We start from the raw sequence: 17,394 nt of genomic DNA on the forward strand, positions 1-17,394 counted from the left end.
GCTGCCACCAAGGCCAGGCGGTGATGCAGTAGAGCCAGCCCTGAGGGGAGCCTGTGACCTGCAGGTTACCTGTTCCCACATACTCGCCGGGCCCCAGCAAGGTGCCACGCTCCAGGCCGGTGCAGGTAAGAGGTCCTTTGTGCACGAACAAAGGCATGGCCAATGCCAACAGGCCCTTGGGCCCGACCCCTGGCCCACCCATCAGCATCTGCCGAGCCAAGCCTTCCACTGGCTCAGACAGACAGGGACCTCTGGAACCTTCCCAAACCCTCCTGCCACCAGTGTGGGCATTGAGTACTTCGTGGTCATGAGAGGGCAGAGATACCAGCCCTGGGCTCAGGCGCATTCTCTGCCTCCCTCAGGAATAGCTGCCACCTCCCCCACCCCCCCGGCCACAGCGTGGGGAGCCCTGGACCCCCCGACTCTTTGTCCTACACCTAAAGCAGCTTGGAGGCCCTGTTCCCTTCCCACCCAAGTTCTGGGGTCCCATCATGGGTAGAGGGGCTGGCAAGGCCTCACCGCTTGGTCTCCGGGCAAGGGTGAAGGTTGCAGGAGCGGCGGTCGGCCGGCCGTGGCTGGCGCTGGCACATGTGGTCCGGGTAGGCCTCGTGGTCAATGGTACAGAACACCCGGCGGGACTGGTGACCTGTGCAGAGGCCCGGCCGCGGCAGGCAGCCACCAGTCAACATTCACCAAGCACCTTCCCGAGGCCATGCTGCACTCACCCCGAAGCTCATCTCCATTCAGTCTCAGCTCAGATGACCCCCTGAGGCAGGTGCCACATCATCCCCCATTGACAGATGAGGAAACTGAGCCTCAGAGAGTTTTCTCTGTGAGTGACAGAGCCCTGCTCCGGCCCCTGATCACTGACCCCAGGCCCCACCTCCACTCCTGATGGAGTGTGTCTTCTATGAAAGCCCACTGCCTCTGGGAAGCCCCCTCTGGTTCTATTCGTTTAGGCTGGGGTCCTTCATGGAGTCCCCAGATCGCTGGGTTTTCCTCAAAGTGACCCCCATAACAGAGATTTCTCGCCTACTTGTCCATCTCCCGACAAGGGACTGCCTTTGAGGAGAGGGTTGTGACTTGCCCACCATGGCCATGGCCCGGCACACAGGACCATGCCCTCCACTGCCATCCACGCCCGCACCTCCACCACACTCCACGCTGCAGTCACTCCAGGAACCGTGGCTCCAGCTGAAGCCGGGGACGGGGTGGCGCAGAGGCAGGTGGTACTCGTAGTGCACGCCGGGGTTGGGCTCCTGACTGATGAGCTGCCACAGGAGGGTCCTGGTTGGGGTCTGCTGCTGGAGGGCACTCCCACACCCTCCACAGCCCCACAGCCCCTGCCAGCCACAGGCCCAGAGCCACTCAACCCCCACTGCAGAGCTTGGCAGCCTCTTGGGGACCACGTGCTGCCCACTCGCCCTCTCTCCCCACAGCCCTGTTTACCTCAATGACCAGGGGCTCCGAGGTGGGGCCCCGGGCATGGAGCCGCTCCGGGGCAAGGTCCCCCTCAGCACCCCGCTCGTAATGCAGGATGGTGCTAGCTGCTGGCAGGGCCCGGGCCGCCTCGATGGTCCAGTGCCCATTGAGGTAGTATTCCCCATGAACATTCTTCACGGCTGTGCAGAGGAGACAGCCTCAGTTAGCCAAAGTGGGGGGTGGGGGGCGGGCAGCACGGCACCTCCCCCTGTAGCCCCAAACCTGCCCAGGAGCCAAGGCAGGCTCTCACCCAGAAAGTTCCTGCTGGCAGCAGCCTCCTCGATGAGGATGCTGGTGGCACCCACGGGAACTATGAGGATTTGGTTGTAGCCTGGTGGGAGCAGAGACGCCGTCTGGGGGTGCTGAGCTACCCCACCCTGGCACCCTCAAATGGCAGGAAAGAGCAGCCCCCAAGGACTCCAGTGCCATGCAGCACAGAATGGGAGCAAGAGGATACGCAGGAGCCAGGCAGGGCCGAGCTGCTGGGAACGGCAACCCTGGCAGAGGAAGCTGCTGTGCGAAAGCCAGGGTGGCAGAAAGCTCAGGGCACCTGGGGCAGACTGAGAGAGGGAAGGGATGGGGAGGGCATCCAGGCAGTGGCAGCGGGAGGTGAGACTGCATGAGTGGGCAAGGGTCCGAAGCCCACAGGGGCCTTTCAGATGTGACCTGATATGGTCAGAGCCTTCTGGTGCCACGAGGGCCACTTGGCCTGGAGCCTAGGCCGGAGCGGGGACAGGCAAAGAAGGGGCAGGCAACAGCCCTTTGTTGGAACCACCCCCACCTCGGCTGAGGTCATTAGCGTCAAAGGTGCCTGTGACGGGGTAGCAGGTCGTGCCGTCACCCCCGCACTGCAGACACTTGTCCTCCTGCTTGGACGAGTCCAGCTGGTGGTCACAGCCGACAGCCTGTGGGCAGAGTTGCAGGAGGCAGGGGAGACGGCATCATGGCCATGTCAGACCTGGGCCCATCGCATCCTAACCCCAGCACCCGCCCAGCCCCGGCAGAACAGGGTGGTCAGGAGTGGTTCGGTCACGAGGGGACTGGCCTGTGGCTGACAATCACTTATCTGTCTGCTCAGCTCCCATCTCCCCTCGTCTGGTAATGATGCCCTGTTTTCCTTTAGGGAAGCCTCTCTTCCGCAGAGTCTGAATGGAGCTCCCCCAAACGTGGGTTTGGGCAGGTCGGAGTGGTTCAGGGTAAGTCCCAAGCCAAGACAAATCAGAGGCAACCCCTGGTGGCTGGAGCTCCTGAGAACAAGGCCCCCTTTCCCTGGGAGTGGACAGGCTGCCAGAGGAGAAGCCCAGAGCAGCTGGAGGCCACCTCCACGCCTCCGGAAAAGAACCAGCCTGATCTGACGCTGGACCCACAGAGAGCAAAGCCGAGCAGCACTCATTCATCCACCTACGGCTGCCCCTCGCTGTTCTTCTGAAGTCAGTTTTAGCTGGGTTTCTGTAACACGCCACCCAGAGGGTTTCTCTCATTGTGGGGCTAGCATTCTCCAAGGATGAAGGTGAGGGGCCACAGGGCATCTGTGATGGCTGCAAGGGACACCAGGAGCTGGGCTTGGTGTCCTGATAACTTGAGAAGACACCAAGTTCATGGCAGCCACCTGGGCCTGTGGGTGATGGACAGGGAAGCACCCGTACCGAGCTCCAGCCAGGCCCGAGGCAGGGGAGGCGCTGGGGCGCCACTCACCCGGCAGCGGCCATCCACACACATGTCCCTCTTGCCAGGCTCGCAGGGGGTCCCATCGACCACGGCCTCCCTGTGCTTGTAGTAGAAGTTCTCTCCCTTGGGAATGCAGTTCAGTTCACACTTGTTTGGGGCTGGGGTAGGCAGGAAGCAAGACTGAGATCCTGAGGTTGGATGATGGCCAACCCAGGGCGCAAGGCCTACCCTCACAACAGGGAAGCGGGGGTCAGAAGGGCCTGCAGCAGCCCCCACAGTGGGGTGGGGGGCACAGATCCCCGCCCCATCCCAAGGAGAAGGGACAGTCTCCATGAATCTGTCACACCTCTAAGGATCAAGTCGAAGAAAAAAATCCCAGAATCAGCACAAAGTGAAGCACTTAAAGAAGTCTACCTCAGCATTATTTACCACGGCTGAAGTGGTTACAACAGGCCTTTTTTTTTTTTTTTTTTTTTTTTTGAGATGGAGTTTTGCTCGTCACCCAGGCTGGAGTGCAGTGGTGCAATCTTGGCTCACTGCAACCTCTGCCTCCCGGGTTCAAGCAATTCTCCTGCCTCAGCCTCCTGAGTAGCTGGGATTACAAGTGCACACCACCACGCCCGACTACTTTTTGTACTTTTAGTAGAGACGGGGTTTCACCATGGTGGCCAGGCTGGTCTCGAACTCTTGACCTTGGGTGATCTGCCTGCCTCGGCCTCCCAAAGTGCTGGGATTACAGGCGTGAGCCGCCTCACCCCGCCACAACAGGCTACTCTTTAAATAAATTATCTATCGGCCGGGCGCGGTGGCTCAAGCCTGTAATCCCAGCACTTTGGGAGGCCGAGGTGGGTAGATGACAAGGTCAAGAGATTGAGACCATCCTGGTGAAAATGGTGAAACCCCGTCTCTACTAAAAATACAAAAAATCAGCTGGGCATGGTGGTGCGTGCCTGTAATCCCAGCTACTCAGGAGGCTGAGGCAGGAGAATTGCCTGAACCCAGGAGGCGGAGGTTGCGGTGAGCCGAGATCGCGCTATTGCACTCCAGCCTGGGTAACAAGAGCGAAACTCCGTCTCAAAAAATAAATAAATAAATAAATAAAATAAAATATCTATCAATGGAATATTACACATGCTGACTTTGCAGTTACCAATGATGATTGTGACGACTCTATGGTGTGGGAAGATGCTTAAAACACAGAATGCAAAATGGTAATATGCAATCATTACAAATATGTAAGCCTATATGGAGAAAATAACGTGAGAAGAGCGAAAATGAAATGCTAACAGTGATCTTGTGAAATGGGCAGGATGAGGGTAACTTTTTTCTGGTTTTAAAGTTTTTCAGATGAGATCTCACTCTGTCTCCCAGGCTGGAATGCAGAGGCATGATCAAAGCTCACTGCAGCCTCCACCTCCCAGACTCAAGTGGTCCTCCAGTCTCAGTCTCTCAAATATTTGGGACTATAGGCACATGCCACCATGCCCAGCTAATTTTACTTTTGTAGAGACAGGGTCTCCCTACAGTGCCCAGGCTGGTTTCAAACTCCTGGGCTCAAATGTTCCTCCTGCCTCAGCCCTCCAAAGCACCAGAATTACAGGCAGGAGATAATTACTTCACCTGGCCTGGCTTTATTTTTTTTTCTTTTGGAGACAAAGTCTCACTCTGTTATTCGGGCTGGAGTGCAGTGGTGTGACGTTGGCTTGCTTCCGCCTCAACTTCCTGGGCTCAAGTGATCCTCTCACCTCAGCCTTCTGAATAGCTGGGACTACATGTGTGTGCCCACATGCCTGGCTAATCTTTGTATTTTTTGTAGAGATAGGGTTTCACCATATTGTCCAGGCTTGTCTCAAACTCCTGGGTTTGGGTGATCTTCCCACTTCGGCCTCCCAAAGTGCTGGGATTACGGACATGAGCCACTGCATTCAACCTTAATTTTTATAGTTATCTAAATATATACACATTTTAAAACAGCCCAAAAGTACAAATAGGATCATAGTCATCTCCACACCACTGACGGCATCCCTCTACTGTCTTTCTAGACTTTCCTCTGTCTTCCAATGTTTCTACCGTGTGAATATACTCTATTTTTGACATGTGTCCACTTCAGGATCCAGGGGGAATACTGAAAGCTAAAGAGTCCCACTGGGGCCACACCCATAGCCACGATCCCCACAACACACACAGAGGATTTGAGTGCTCATTGATCTGGAATCCAGAGTGCCATGGGGTCTCCAGAGGTCATTTGCAGCAAGCAGGAAAAACAGAAACTCAGAAGAGTTGTCTTGAGGAATCTTCTGACTCATCTAAAATGCTTAATGACATACATGGTGGTGTTTATGGGGGTGTTTTTTTCCTGAACTGTATTTCTCTAAACATTACTTATACCCTCCTCAGAGGTACTCAGACCATCTCCGCCCCTGATCCTTGGTAAATGAGGTCGTGGTGTACCAAGCCCCTTCCAACCCCTCCTGCAGGATGACCCGGCAATACCATTCCTGCTGCTCCTGGGGCTCCCCACCTCCATCTGTCTGTGACAGGAGGAACACTTCCCACAGCAGACTGAGCAAAAACAGGCTCAAAATGGTACAGACAGAGCACAGCTTTGTTTGAAAACGTACATACTTAAGGGGAGAAAGGATGGAAAGACCTCAAAATGGCTGCCATCAGGTTGCCATGGGCATGTGGGGGTGGGGGAGCAGGGTACTGGTGATTCGTTATGGGTTGATTGATGGTGTACTTGACACATGCTGCCTCTGGCAGCACATATACTAAAACTAGAATGATACAGAGATTAGCACAGTCCCTGACCCCTGAGCAGGCAAATTTATGAAGCATTCCGTTTTTTCAAAAAATTACTTGGGAGGCTGAGGTGGAAGGATTGATTGAGCTTGGGAGGTCGAGGCTGCTCAGCCGACATGGCCCTGCTGCACTCAAGCCTCGATCTCTCCCGGAAGGTGGGTCCTATGGTCTAGAAGATTCCCTGTACACCATGAGCCTGCAATCCCAGCACCCTGGGAGGTCGTGGCAGGGGATCCCTTGAGCCCAGGAGTTCAAGACCAGCCTGGGCAATATAGCCAGACTGTCTCTAAAAATGCACATGTTTGACAATGCCTCTATAATACAGCAACAGGAACTGTGGCGTCAACGTCTACAAGAGACCCCGAAAGAGCGAGTCCCACCGTGCTCACCGCCGTAATAGGGCAGCCACCGGTACCGCCGCCCCTGGAACTCCACGCCATCGAACTCTGCGCACTGCTCGGCCCGGAAATCACGGGCGCCGTCGGGGCAGCTCTGCTGGGAGGAGGGGAAGTCGGGGTCCAGGAGGCGGAGTCCGAGGTCAGCCACCTCCCAGGGAGCCCGGGAGTCTCCCTCATCCGCCCGCCCCGTCTGAGCCTCCAGAGGTGAAGTTCCCCCCCACCACCACCCCGCCCCGTCTCCCATGCGCGCACCTCCAGGTGCTTGAGGCTGGGGAGGGCAAGGCCAGTTCCCGGGGTTGGGGGTGCAGGGTCCCCACACAGCCCTGCTGTGGACTGGCAGGAGGACCCCAGGCCGGGATAACCGAGCAGCCCCCAGCCAGGGGCGGGCATCCAGGTGGGGACGTCGGCCGGGAGGGGCTTGGGGAGCTGGTGCCCTCGCCCCGCGCCCCATGGGCTTTACCTCCGTGCGACAAGAGCGGTGGCTCCGGGCGGGGCCCACGCAGCTGGAGCCTCCATCTCTCCTACGGGACCAGAGCACCCGGGAAGACGCGGACTAGCCTGAGAGCCAACGTCCCCAACCCCTGCCCTGGGGCTCCCTGCAGGCCCCAACTTCTGCGGGACTCTCCAGTGGGAGCAGCGAGGCGAGAGGGTGACCCCCGCCCCTGCCCCATAAATTCCCTGGGTGGCCGTGGGCGGCCCGTGTTGGTACTCGGGAGAAGCAGGACTCAGAGCTCCACCACCCTATAGATTTAAGGCAGGATCACTCCACTGCCTCTTAAGGCAGATTCCCAGAGAAGACCCGAGGTGCCTGAGATGTAATACCCACCCACCTGGTACCGCCATCCTGCCATCTAAGCAGGACATCAGTATAAGGCTCTTAGAATAATTCCTGGTCTCTCTTCCTCCTCACATAGGGTTCTCAGGAGCAACCCCTTAACAAACCGGGACAGAGGAGCCTCAACCCCTTCTTCTGTGCCCCACCTCCTCCACTGACCCTGCTAGAGTGCAGCGCACACAGCACTCACTTAGTAAACTGCTTGAAGTGGGGAACATCTATACTCGGCAAAGAAACCACAGGAGTTGGGAATTGCCGGTTGAAGATTATTCAGTAATTCCACCAAAATTGACTGCACCTGCCATCCTGCAGGCAGGCGCAGCATCAGGAGCTGGAGAGGGGTGGGGGGCAGGCCACAGGCAGCATGTGTGCTCCAGCCCCGAGTGGAAGGCCCTGGGAAATTGTGTGATGTCCTGTGCTGCACCAATGTTGCTTCCAGAATGAATATGCTGCTTGGTGGGTCTGCTGGTGTGGCCAGGGCTGGCCTAGGCCACAATCACCCAGCCTGCCACTCAGAAGCCAGCATCTCCTGCTCCTGCCCTCTTTTAACAAGCCAGACCATTTTCATGTCTCCTACCTCTGGGAGTAGCAGGGGCGCTCCTGGAAGCTGATGCCCCCTCCACAGGTCCGGCTGCAGGGGCTCCACTGGCCCCAAGGTCCCCAGGTGTCACTCTGCCGCCTCACTTTGGGAGCCTGCAGAAGACAGGACCACGCATCAGCAGTGCCGACTCAGAGCCTGAGCCCAGGACCCTACAAGGGCGCTCTGCCTAAAAACACTCCCCACCCATCAAGGAGCCTGGGATTCTCCCTTCTGGGGCCAGCCTTTAGGATTTAGCAACACTGCCTGGCACCCCAAAACATACTCTTTTTCAGAATTAGCCTGCTTTCCTCATAAGGAGCTGAGAGGCAGCTGGGAAGAGTTTGGAGTTTTAGGGGCCACTGGAGTGAGGGACCCCACAGCCACGGGCAGTTTGAGGGCCCAGGTATTTGTCGGTTAACAGTGATGTAGGGGAGGAGGCCCTAGAAAGGGAAACAACATGGGGGGATCCTGCTAATCTGTGGCAGAGACTCCCAGGAGTACCCCAATATTCATCCCCTCTTCCCCTTGTCAAAGAACCCTTGAAAACTTGACTCAGCTGGGTGCCTGGCTGCCCAAAATTTTAAAAAATACATTTTGGGCTGGGCGCGGTGGCTCAAGCCTGTAATCCCAGCACTTTGGTAGGCCGAGGCGGGTGGATCACGAGGTCAAGAGATCGAGACCATCCGGATCAACAAGGTGAAACTCCGTCTCTACTAAAAATACAAAAAATTAGCTGGGCATGGTGGCGTGTGCCTGTAATCCCAGCTACTCAGGAGGCTGAGGCAGGAGAATTGCCTGAACCCAGGAGGCGGAGGTTGCAGTGAGCGGAGATCGCGCCATTGCACTCCAGCCTGGGCAACAAAAGCGAAACTCCGTCTCAAAAAAAAAAAAAAAAAAAAAAAAAAAAAATTTAGACTTCCCGCAGCTAACTGGCTATGTCACTTAGTTCTCATTAGTGAGATATAAGCATTGGGCAGCTGCCGCTAGTATCCTCCTTAAGAGAGGCTGCATGAGCATCTGTCCCTTTCTTCTTCCTTCTGTACTCTCTTAGGCTGTCTGGAAAGCAGATGTGATGGCTGGAGTTGGAGCAGCCTTTTAGACTGTGAAGTAACTTGGAAATAGAGGCTTCAAACAGTGAAGCAAAGATAGAAAAGACTCCAGAGCCTAGAGGATGTTGTGCAACAGAATAGGCACAGGCTTCCAACTCCTGGGTGTTTACATGAGAGAGGAATCATGTCTGTCTTGTTAAAGAACTGTTATTTGGGATGCCACACAGGATTATGATCCCAACAGATACCCTTTCCTACCAGAGAGATCGGACCCCTTGCAGCTGGCATCAGAAATCCACATGCTACACACATATTACCTCATTTTATCCTCACAACCCAACAGATCCCATTGCATGGATGAGAAAAGTGAGGCAGAGAGAGGAAGCCACAGAGGAAGAAGTGGGCACAGCGGCCAGCCAGCGTCACTGCAGGCCTCTGCTCCCCTGCCAGGGCTGTGCCCCCACCTCCCTGGGGGAATCAAATGAGACACTAGATGATTCCCTACAGGGTTAGACAGGGATTAGACGTAACTTCACAATTTTGCCAGGAGGCATACGGTGTACATGCAAACATTTGCCGGAAGGGGACTTATTTTTAGAGTATCACCACATAAGAATCTCAAGGAAAAATACCATTCCCACTTTTCAGAGAAAGAGCTCAGTGGTCACATAGAAAAGCAGGCTCTTCCCTCCGTGGTGAGCCTGGAGCAGCTTCCCTGGATCGCAGGTGAGGAAGAAGGTTTACTAACCTCTAACATCCCTGTGCCAAACATTGAGTTATGCTTGTCTTATTACAAACCTAGAACCCTGAATCAGAACAAACCACGCTAAGCCTGCCGAACCACACGTACAACCAAGAAGGAAGCACTGGCTGTTGAAAGCTCTTAGCTTTCACTTTGTAAAATCATCTACTCCTTCAGTTCTAACTGGGACAAAAATCTCTAAGCGTTCAAAACCGTGAGCCAAAACTTCAAAGTATTCTCTCAGTGAAAGTTAAACTGAAATTTACTTGGATCAAGTTTCAGTTTCACAAGGGAAGATACTGAATGTTGAGAGTGGAGAGTGACTTTCCAGAGAAAAGGACTCCCTGCAGTCCCAGGTGGGATTCTGGCAGCCCCCGCCCCACACGAAGCCTCATCCCACATTTTAAGTATTCAGGAGAGGTCTTCAGGAATGGCTCTTTCTTAGCTGCTGGCCTGGGCCTGGCTGTCAATTACCCTCTGACCAAAGCCTGTTTGGATGTCTCTTGGCTTCTTGGCACAGCGACCAGCAAAATCCACCCTTCTCTGGAGCTGCGGTTGGCATACTGGTGTGGCCAAGGCAATGAGGGGTACCCCTGCCATGGAGCCACCACCTGGCTATGAGGAAAAGGAGGGGTCAGGACTGACCTGAAGAAGGGCCCCCTAAGGGGCATGCTGTTTCCAGAATGCCTTCGTGCCTCCTGTGCCCAGCACCTGTGAGGCCCCTGTGAGGGATGTGTTCACTAGCCAGGAGCCCTAGCCCATCCCAAGAGCTGTGCCCTGTTCACGCACTCCACGCTGTCTCTTAGAGGAAGAAAATCACCTTCAGCCACGGGCAGCACGAGCACACTGTTGCTCTGTAATTACTCAAACCATGAACCACCCAACGTGGTGTGAAGCGGGAATGAGCTGATCCAGCCTCACCTGGGGCCTGTCCTCACCTGTCTTATGCTGCTCTAGGCGCCCCGCCCATGCCTCCTCCAACTCCCACCTGGAGCCACTCAGGAGTCCCCTTTTCTGCTGCACACTATTTCCCAGGGAATCAACTGCCCTGTGTGTGTGTGTGTGTGTGTGTGTGTGTGTGTGTGTGTGTGTGTGTAAGAGACAGAATGCATACACACCTGCGTGCAGGTGGAAGAGAGGCTGAGGCCCAGGAACACGCAGGCCGCCACCTTTATTCATCTACTCATTCTGTTCAGGCTGACCCCTGGCAGCACTAAGTGATCCAGAGAAGGTTCTCGATAGGGTGGCTCCTGCCCCAGTGACGGAGGGCAGGGGAGCTGTGAGCGGGGCCACGCCCCCTGCAGACTCATACAGGGCAGGGTGAGAAGAGTTCTCAGCCCAGGCCATGCCCAGCCCCACCTGAGGCTCAGGGACTACTCAGGGTGTTGTTTTTGTTTTTGTTTTTTTGAGTCAGAGTCTCGCTGTGTCATCCAGGCTGGAATGCAATGGCACAATCTTGGCTCACTGCACCCTCCGCTTCCCAGGTTCAATTGATTCTCCTGCCTCAGTCTCCCAACTAGCTGGGACTACAGGTGTGCTCCACCATGCCTGGCTAATTTTTTGTATTTTTAGTAGAGACGGGGTTTGATCATGTTGGCCAGGATGGTCTCAATCTCCTGACCTCGTGATCCACCTGCCTCAGCCTCCCAAAGTGTTGGGATTACAGGTGTGAGCCACCGCGCCCAGCCTTACTCAGGGCGTTTCTAAGGGAGAAAGGATTTAATAGGACCCAGGGCGCTTTGGAAACCTTGATTTGTTTCATCTGCATGACAGCCTCTGGGGTGGGCATTATTACCCCCAAATTAGAGCAATCTAAGGCTTGATGATTTACCTAGGGTCAAGCAGCTGCTGAGGTGGCTCTGGATTTAATCCTGGGGCCTGGACACTGTCCGGCTACCCCCTCCACCTGGGCTTTGGCCTTCATGCAGCTGGGCCACAAGCACATGCCGAAGGACCTGAGAGTGGCATTAGGGAGCAAGGTTCATGGGGTGGCAGAGGGGACTGTGGGAAGCTGGCAGGTAGTGGAGCGGACATGAAAAAGGCTGGCGCTGGCCCACCCACCGCTCCAGCTGTGGCCCATGTTCGGTTCGCAGGGCTCTTGGAGAAGTGCCTGATGCCCACCGCTGCCATCTATCCTGTCTGCCCTACACACCCCTGCAGAGATGCCCTTCTCAGCCTCTACCCACAGGTGCCAGACGTGGCACTTCCCCCTGCCCTCCCCAAGCCAGAAAATAGTTTGGGTCCTTTCACAGGGATCCTTCCTCTCTTACCTCCCACCCGCCTCACAGAGGGGTGGGCAGGGCTGCGGGTCACCCTGGGAGATTTCTTCTGGGGTAGGACAAGGCCCAGTTGCCTCTGAGACTTCTGTTCTCCCAGGCACTGAGGCAGGGCAGCACCCAGCTCTGCAGGGTGGGGCCTGTGGTCTAGAAGCTTCCCTGTTCATCCTCAAGACCCAGGGACCTTCTCCAGAGAGCCCTGGCCTTTGGGGCCCCCATTAATGATACAGCAACTCTGACCCCATCCAGCTTCCTGTGTCCACTGTCTAATATGGTAGCCACTAGCCACGTGTGACTGTTTAAATTAATTATGGCCAGGGGAGATGGCACACGCCTGGAGTCCCAGCTACTTAGGAGACTGAGCAGAAGAATCGCTTAGTTCCAGGAGGTGGAGGTTACAATGAGTCCAAACCATGTCAGTACCCTCCAGCCTGGGCAACACAGTGAGACTCTGTTTCCAAAATAAATAAATATTTAAACAATTTTAAAATAAATTTAAATTAATTAAAGTCAAGTGAAATTAAAACTCATTTCTCTACATTTCAAGTGCTCACTGGACGTAGGGGCTACTGACTGGACAGCAGACACAGAACAGTTCCACCATCTCAGAAGGTTCCATGGGACAGCCCTGCCCTAGGTGCTACCCCAAGGGGAAAGGAAAAAAACTGGCACCCCAGCCGGGCGCGGTGGCTCAAGCCTGTAATCCCAGCACTTTGGGAGGCCGAGGCGGGTGGATCACGAGGTCAAGAGATCGAGACCATCCTGGTCAACATGGTGAAACCCCGTCTCTACTAAAAATACAAAAAATTAGCTGGGCATGGTGGTACGTGCCTGTAATCCCAGCTACTCAGGAGGCTGAGGCAGGAGAATTGCCTGAACCCAGGAGGCGGAGGTTGCGGTGAGCCGAGATCGCGCCATTGCACTCCAGCCTGGGTAACAAGAGTGAAACTCCGTCTCAAAAAAAAAAAAACCAACAACAACAAAAAACAAACAAACAAAAAAAAACTGGCACCCCAAACCTCTAGATCCAAACACCCCAGCTTAGGGGAAGCCGTGTTCGGCTCCAGGCAGAAGACGGGTGTCTGGTGAGATGGGCCACCCAGCCCTGCACCTTGGCTGGCTCCAGCATTGCCCCCAACCTGTCCTTCCATCTTGGAAGACCACCCAGGGGCGGGGGTTCTGGAGAGCTCCCACCACCTTCTCAAGGAGGGAAGCCCTCGGAAGCTGCCACCCCAACAAACTGCGCCAGAGGCCGGGCGGGCAGTTCTGGTCAACCTAGCCAGCCGGATTCAAGGGCCCAGCCCTTTCTCAAGGAGCTCAGCGGTGAGGGTTCGCCTCCTCCCAGCCCATCTTCCCAGACTTCACCCCTTTCGTGGGAACGCAGCCTGCGGGCCCGCGCGTCCCCGCCCGCGCCGTCCCGGCAGAGTCCTCCTGCGGGCGGGGCAGGGCCGCACTCACCGAGGACCCGGGCGCTGGAGCGAGCAGCAGTGGCACGAGCAGGAGCAGCCGCATCTCAGCCTGCAGAAGACGCATGAGGTTAGAGCGGCCCAGGGTCCCCGCCGCCGTCCTGGGTGCGTCCGGAGCGTGTGGGCGAGTCCCTCCCGGTGGCCCACAGGTGACCAGGAGACCCGCACCGGGACTGCCGGGCGCGCAGCAGAGAACACAGAGTGCGCACGCCCCGCTGGGCAGCTCAACACGTGAGCGAGAAACGGCCCATCCGCAACTGGCAGAAGTTCAGGAACAACTTGTTTCAGGGTTCCAGTGGGGGAAAAAAACGAGAGCGCAATTAAAAATACTTTTTTTGTGGTTGAAAAACAAGGAGTTCAGAATCCGAGTAATTAGACTTGATATTTTAATTCAGCAAGATTCCTTTTAAAAAAGCTATTACATCAGTTGTTTAAAAACCCCTAATAAGACTTTTTAAAAATCAAGTCTCTGAAGACACTTTTAAAACTCAAATGCTCTAAAAATGCTAATTATATCCCATTTTAAACCCAAGCCAGCATTTCTCTGCACGGGGAGGCTCCATAGGCAGCCTCCATAACCAGTGTATGTATGTAGTGCAGTGTGTGTGGTGCTGTGTGTAATGTGTGCACCAGAGTGTGTGTGCTCCACACATTACACACTGAGTATGCACTGTGTAGTGTGTATACTGTGCAGTGTGTGCACAGTGCAGTGTGTGTGCAGTGCAGTGTGTACAGTGTAGTGTGTGGTAGTGCAGTGTGATGCAGTGTGTGTACAGTGCAGTGTGTGTGGTACAGTGTGTGTGATGCAGTGTGTGTACAGTGCAGTGTGTGTGGTACAGTGTGTGTGATGCAGTGTGTGTACAATGCAGTGTGTGTGGTGCAGTGTGTGTACAGTGCAGTGTGTGTACAGTGCAGTGTGTGTGGTGCAGTGTGTGTACAGTGCAGTGTGTGTGGTACAGTGTGTATACAATGCAGTGTGTGTGGTACAGTGTGCGTGGTGCAGTGTATATACAGTGCAGTGTGTGTGGTACAGTGTGTATACAGTGCAGTGTGTGTGGTATAGCGTGGTGCAGTGTGTGTGGTGCAGTGTGTGTGGTGCAGTGTGTACAGTGCAGTGTGTGTAGTGTACTGTATGTGCCATGCAGTGTGCAGTGTGTGCAGTGTGCAATACAGTGTAATGTGCTCAGGGCAGTGTGTGCAGTGTCTGTGTGGTTTGATGTGTGCATGCATGCAGTGTGCATGTGCAGTGTGCGGGTGGGTCTATGAGCAGTCTGGTGTGCGGTATCTGGTGTGGGTGTCCAGTCTGTGCACACACTGTGCAGTGTGTGTGTGTGTGTGTGTGTGTGCGCGCACATGTTGCTGTATCACAGGATGACATAAGCAATGTGCGCCATTCAGTACACACATGTCACTGTATCTCAGAATGACAAGCAATGTGCGCCATTCAGTACAAAACATTTTAAACAAGTACTAGCTTGCAGGTTTGAACTTTAAAATCTGTAATGCTACCAATGTTCTAAATGTTTTGAAGGTATAAAATGACTTCTGTTTACAAGAATAAAAGACAGTATACAGAAGCCAACATCAGCAGAAATGCAACCTGCAACACTGAACAATGTACACACTCGTTAATTTGGCACAGTGAGTCATTGAGTCATTATTTTCGTGGTCAGGTTGGAGATTCCTGGGGTTGGAGGGTGAGGGAGGGGGTTGCTGCCAGGGCCCAGCCTCTGCTCTTTCAGGGGGCCGCTCCCAGAGCAGGAGCCTCCTGCTAGGGCTAGGCTAGGCTGAGGAGAAGACCGGGAAAGTACAATTTTCCTTCTAATGATTCAGAGCACCACCGCCTCCGCTGCAATCGCACTGAACTTCAAGCCCCTATCTGCCTTTCCAAAGTCTGAAAAATTCAGTTTTTCCGGTTCATTTGGTGGCAAACAACCCTTTCGACTCCAAGGCCAGTCCCGGGTCTGGTCACGGGGCAGCTCCGCGGGCCGTGGGACATCGACCTCTCCTGCCGCCCCAGGGCAGGGACCGGGTGGGCGCCCTCAACCTGGTGTTCCTGAGAAACGCGTCTGCGCTGAGCAAGGGCCGAAGGTGGCGGCCTGCACCCAGGGCGCAGAGGCCGGCGAGGGTGGGAAGGCGGGTGGCCGCCCACCGAGCCTCCCCCTGCACCGTCCCCAGCCGACTCCGGTACTGCCTTAGTCTGCACGACGCTCGTCCCCGTGGCCCCCGCGCACCGCCCTCCTCCGCGTCGGTCCCACCCTGACCAGGCGCCCGGCGTTCCCACCCCAGGAACGCGCCGCGCACCCCCGAGGCTGAGAGGCGCGGTTCCCACGGGAGGCCTGGGTGGCGGTGCAGGTGCCGGCAGCCCCTGGGGCTCCCCGGGCGCTCCAGGCCCGCGGCCTAATGGCACCTCCCGGGAGGGGCGCGCGGTCTCCAGGGCCTCGCCTGCACCATGCACCAGGAGTGGCGTCCACTCGAGGGAAGGTCTGAGCAGGCGGAGGGTGGACACCTGGGCCGTCCGGTACCAGCTCCCCGGCTCCCCGCATTTCCTTCCCGCCCGGCCAGGGGCGCGCGGTGCCGAGCGATGACCCTGAGCCCACCTCGGGAGAGCGAGCCGGGGCGGGTCTCCTCTGCGGTCCCCCACTTTCTCCGACACCGCAGTCGCCGTGAGCCAGGCGAGCAATTTCCTGCAGAATCCCCGGGGTGCGCTGCCCCAGCCGCTGGGCGTTCGCAGGCTTCCCGTCCCTCCGCCTCCCTACCTGTCTCCACCGGCGCCGGGAGGCCGCGCCCAGGACCGCTCCGTCGGTGCCCGCCCAGGCCCAAGCCCGCGAGGTCGGCGGGGCTGCGAGGAACGCCCGCAGGGGTGGGACTTTCTCTCCCCGCCGCTGCCTGGCTTCACCCTCTACCTCGCCCGGTCTCCCTTACCCATCTCCAATCCCAGAGGGTGGACAGCGCCTTAGGAGAGGCCCCCCCCGTGGTGACCGGTGTTGCCTGAGGCCTTCACCCGCTTGAGTCTATGCCAGGGCTTGGTTCATCCTCCACTCTGTGGTTACCCCTTCTTTCCTCTCTTGGGTCAGTGCCAGTCACCTGTCCAGTCCCATTTCCCCTTGACCAAGACTTCTAGCTCTGTGCTCTGTCCGCTCCTCCCATCCCTCCCCTACACACAACGCGCCTCTGTGTCCAGCCACCTCCTTCTCCTCCATGCCTGGATCCTGTTCTTCAGCCACAACGGTGTTCTCCGCACACAGGCTGCTACTTCCCATCTCCCAGCACCTTTTCTCACTCCTAGAATGCACTCTCCCAATCCCCCCACCCCTCAAACCCCTACTCAGCCCTCAAAACCCTGGTCAAATGTCACTTTCCTTCCTTCTTTCTCTCTCTCCCTCCCTCCCTCCTTGTCTTCCTCCCTTCTTCTCTTTCTCTTTCTCTATTCTCTTTCTTTTTTTTTTTTAGACCGAGTTTCACTCTTGCTGCCCAGGCTAGAGAGCAATGGTGCGATCTCGACTCACTGCAACCTCCGCCTCCTGGGTTCAAGCAATTCTCCAGCCTCAGCCTCCCGCAGAGCTGGGATTACAGATGCCCGCCAGGTCTCACCATTTTGCCCAACCTGTTCTCGAACTCCAGATCTCAAGCCATCTTCCCACAGTGGCCTCCCACCATGCCACCGTGCCCGGCCTGTCACCTGCTTTTGAAGCCATCTCCACACCACCCCAGGCCAACTGGGTGCCTGTCCTGCTCCCTCGGTTTCTGTCCCTGTTGCTGTGGTTTGCTTGCTGTGATTCCCACCACCTGTGGCAGGGCACTAATTAGCATCAAGGTGGGGGCTCAACACATGGCCTCAACCTGATTTGTGTTCCTGGTTGTCTTTTTTCTCAACCAAGACACTCTTTGCCTGCCACTCCTTTTTTGAAACTCAAATTCACTCATCTTTAGAAACTGGCTCTGGGCAAGAGGGAGGTTGTGGGGAGGTTGGGGGAAGGTTGGTGGGAGGTCTCAAAGGCTTCTCCCCTTCCCCCACACTCTTCTGCCTTCAGCTCCTTGCTGGCCCCCCCACTTCTCCCTTGGCCTCATTTGGGCAAAGAGCAGCCGCCACTGG

At 56.0% G+C, this 17,394-nt stretch overlaps 1 protein-coding gene across 9 annotated transcripts in view; it reads right to left on the bottom strand.

Annotated features, from left to right (window-relative positions):
- PAPLN (papilin, proteoglycan like sulfated glycoprotein) overlaps positions 1 to 16,144 on the bottom strand; it is a 55,103-nt gene extending 38,959 nt beyond the window's left edge. Inside the window, exons 1-12 of one of the 9 annotated variants that reach the window (XM_010335267.3) lie at positions 16,058 to 16,124; positions 13,291 to 13,350; positions 7,763 to 7,878; positions 6,811 to 6,871; positions 6,342 to 6,447; positions 3,178 to 3,308; positions 2,264 to 2,387; positions 1,733 to 1,813; positions 1,450 to 1,622; positions 1,148 to 1,271; positions 520 to 646; positions 70 to 135 (exon numbers count right to left, since the gene is read on the bottom strand). In XM_010335267.3, the coding sequence (XP_010333569.3) occupies positions 70 to 135; positions 520 to 646; positions 1,148 to 1,271; positions 1,450 to 1,622; positions 1,733 to 1,813; positions 2,264 to 2,387; positions 3,178 to 3,308; positions 6,342 to 6,447; positions 6,811 to 6,871; positions 7,763 to 7,878; positions 13,291 to 13,344 (1,163 nt within the window). In that variant the 5' untranslated portion in view covers positions 13,345 to 13,350; positions 16,058 to 16,124. The other 8 variants (XM_010335266.3, XM_074393011.1, XM_010335268.3 and 5 more) reach the window with 8 other exon arrangements.
- Positions 16,145 to 17,394: the final 1,250 nt, after the last annotated feature.

Source organism: Saimiri boliviensis, chromosome 2 (genome assembly GCF_048565385.1).
Source record: "Saimiri boliviensis isolate mSaiBol1 chromosome 2, mSaiBol1.pri, whole genome shotgun sequence".
Taxonomy (NCBI): domain Eukaryota; kingdom Metazoa; phylum Chordata; class Mammalia; order Primates; family Cebidae; genus Saimiri; species Saimiri boliviensis.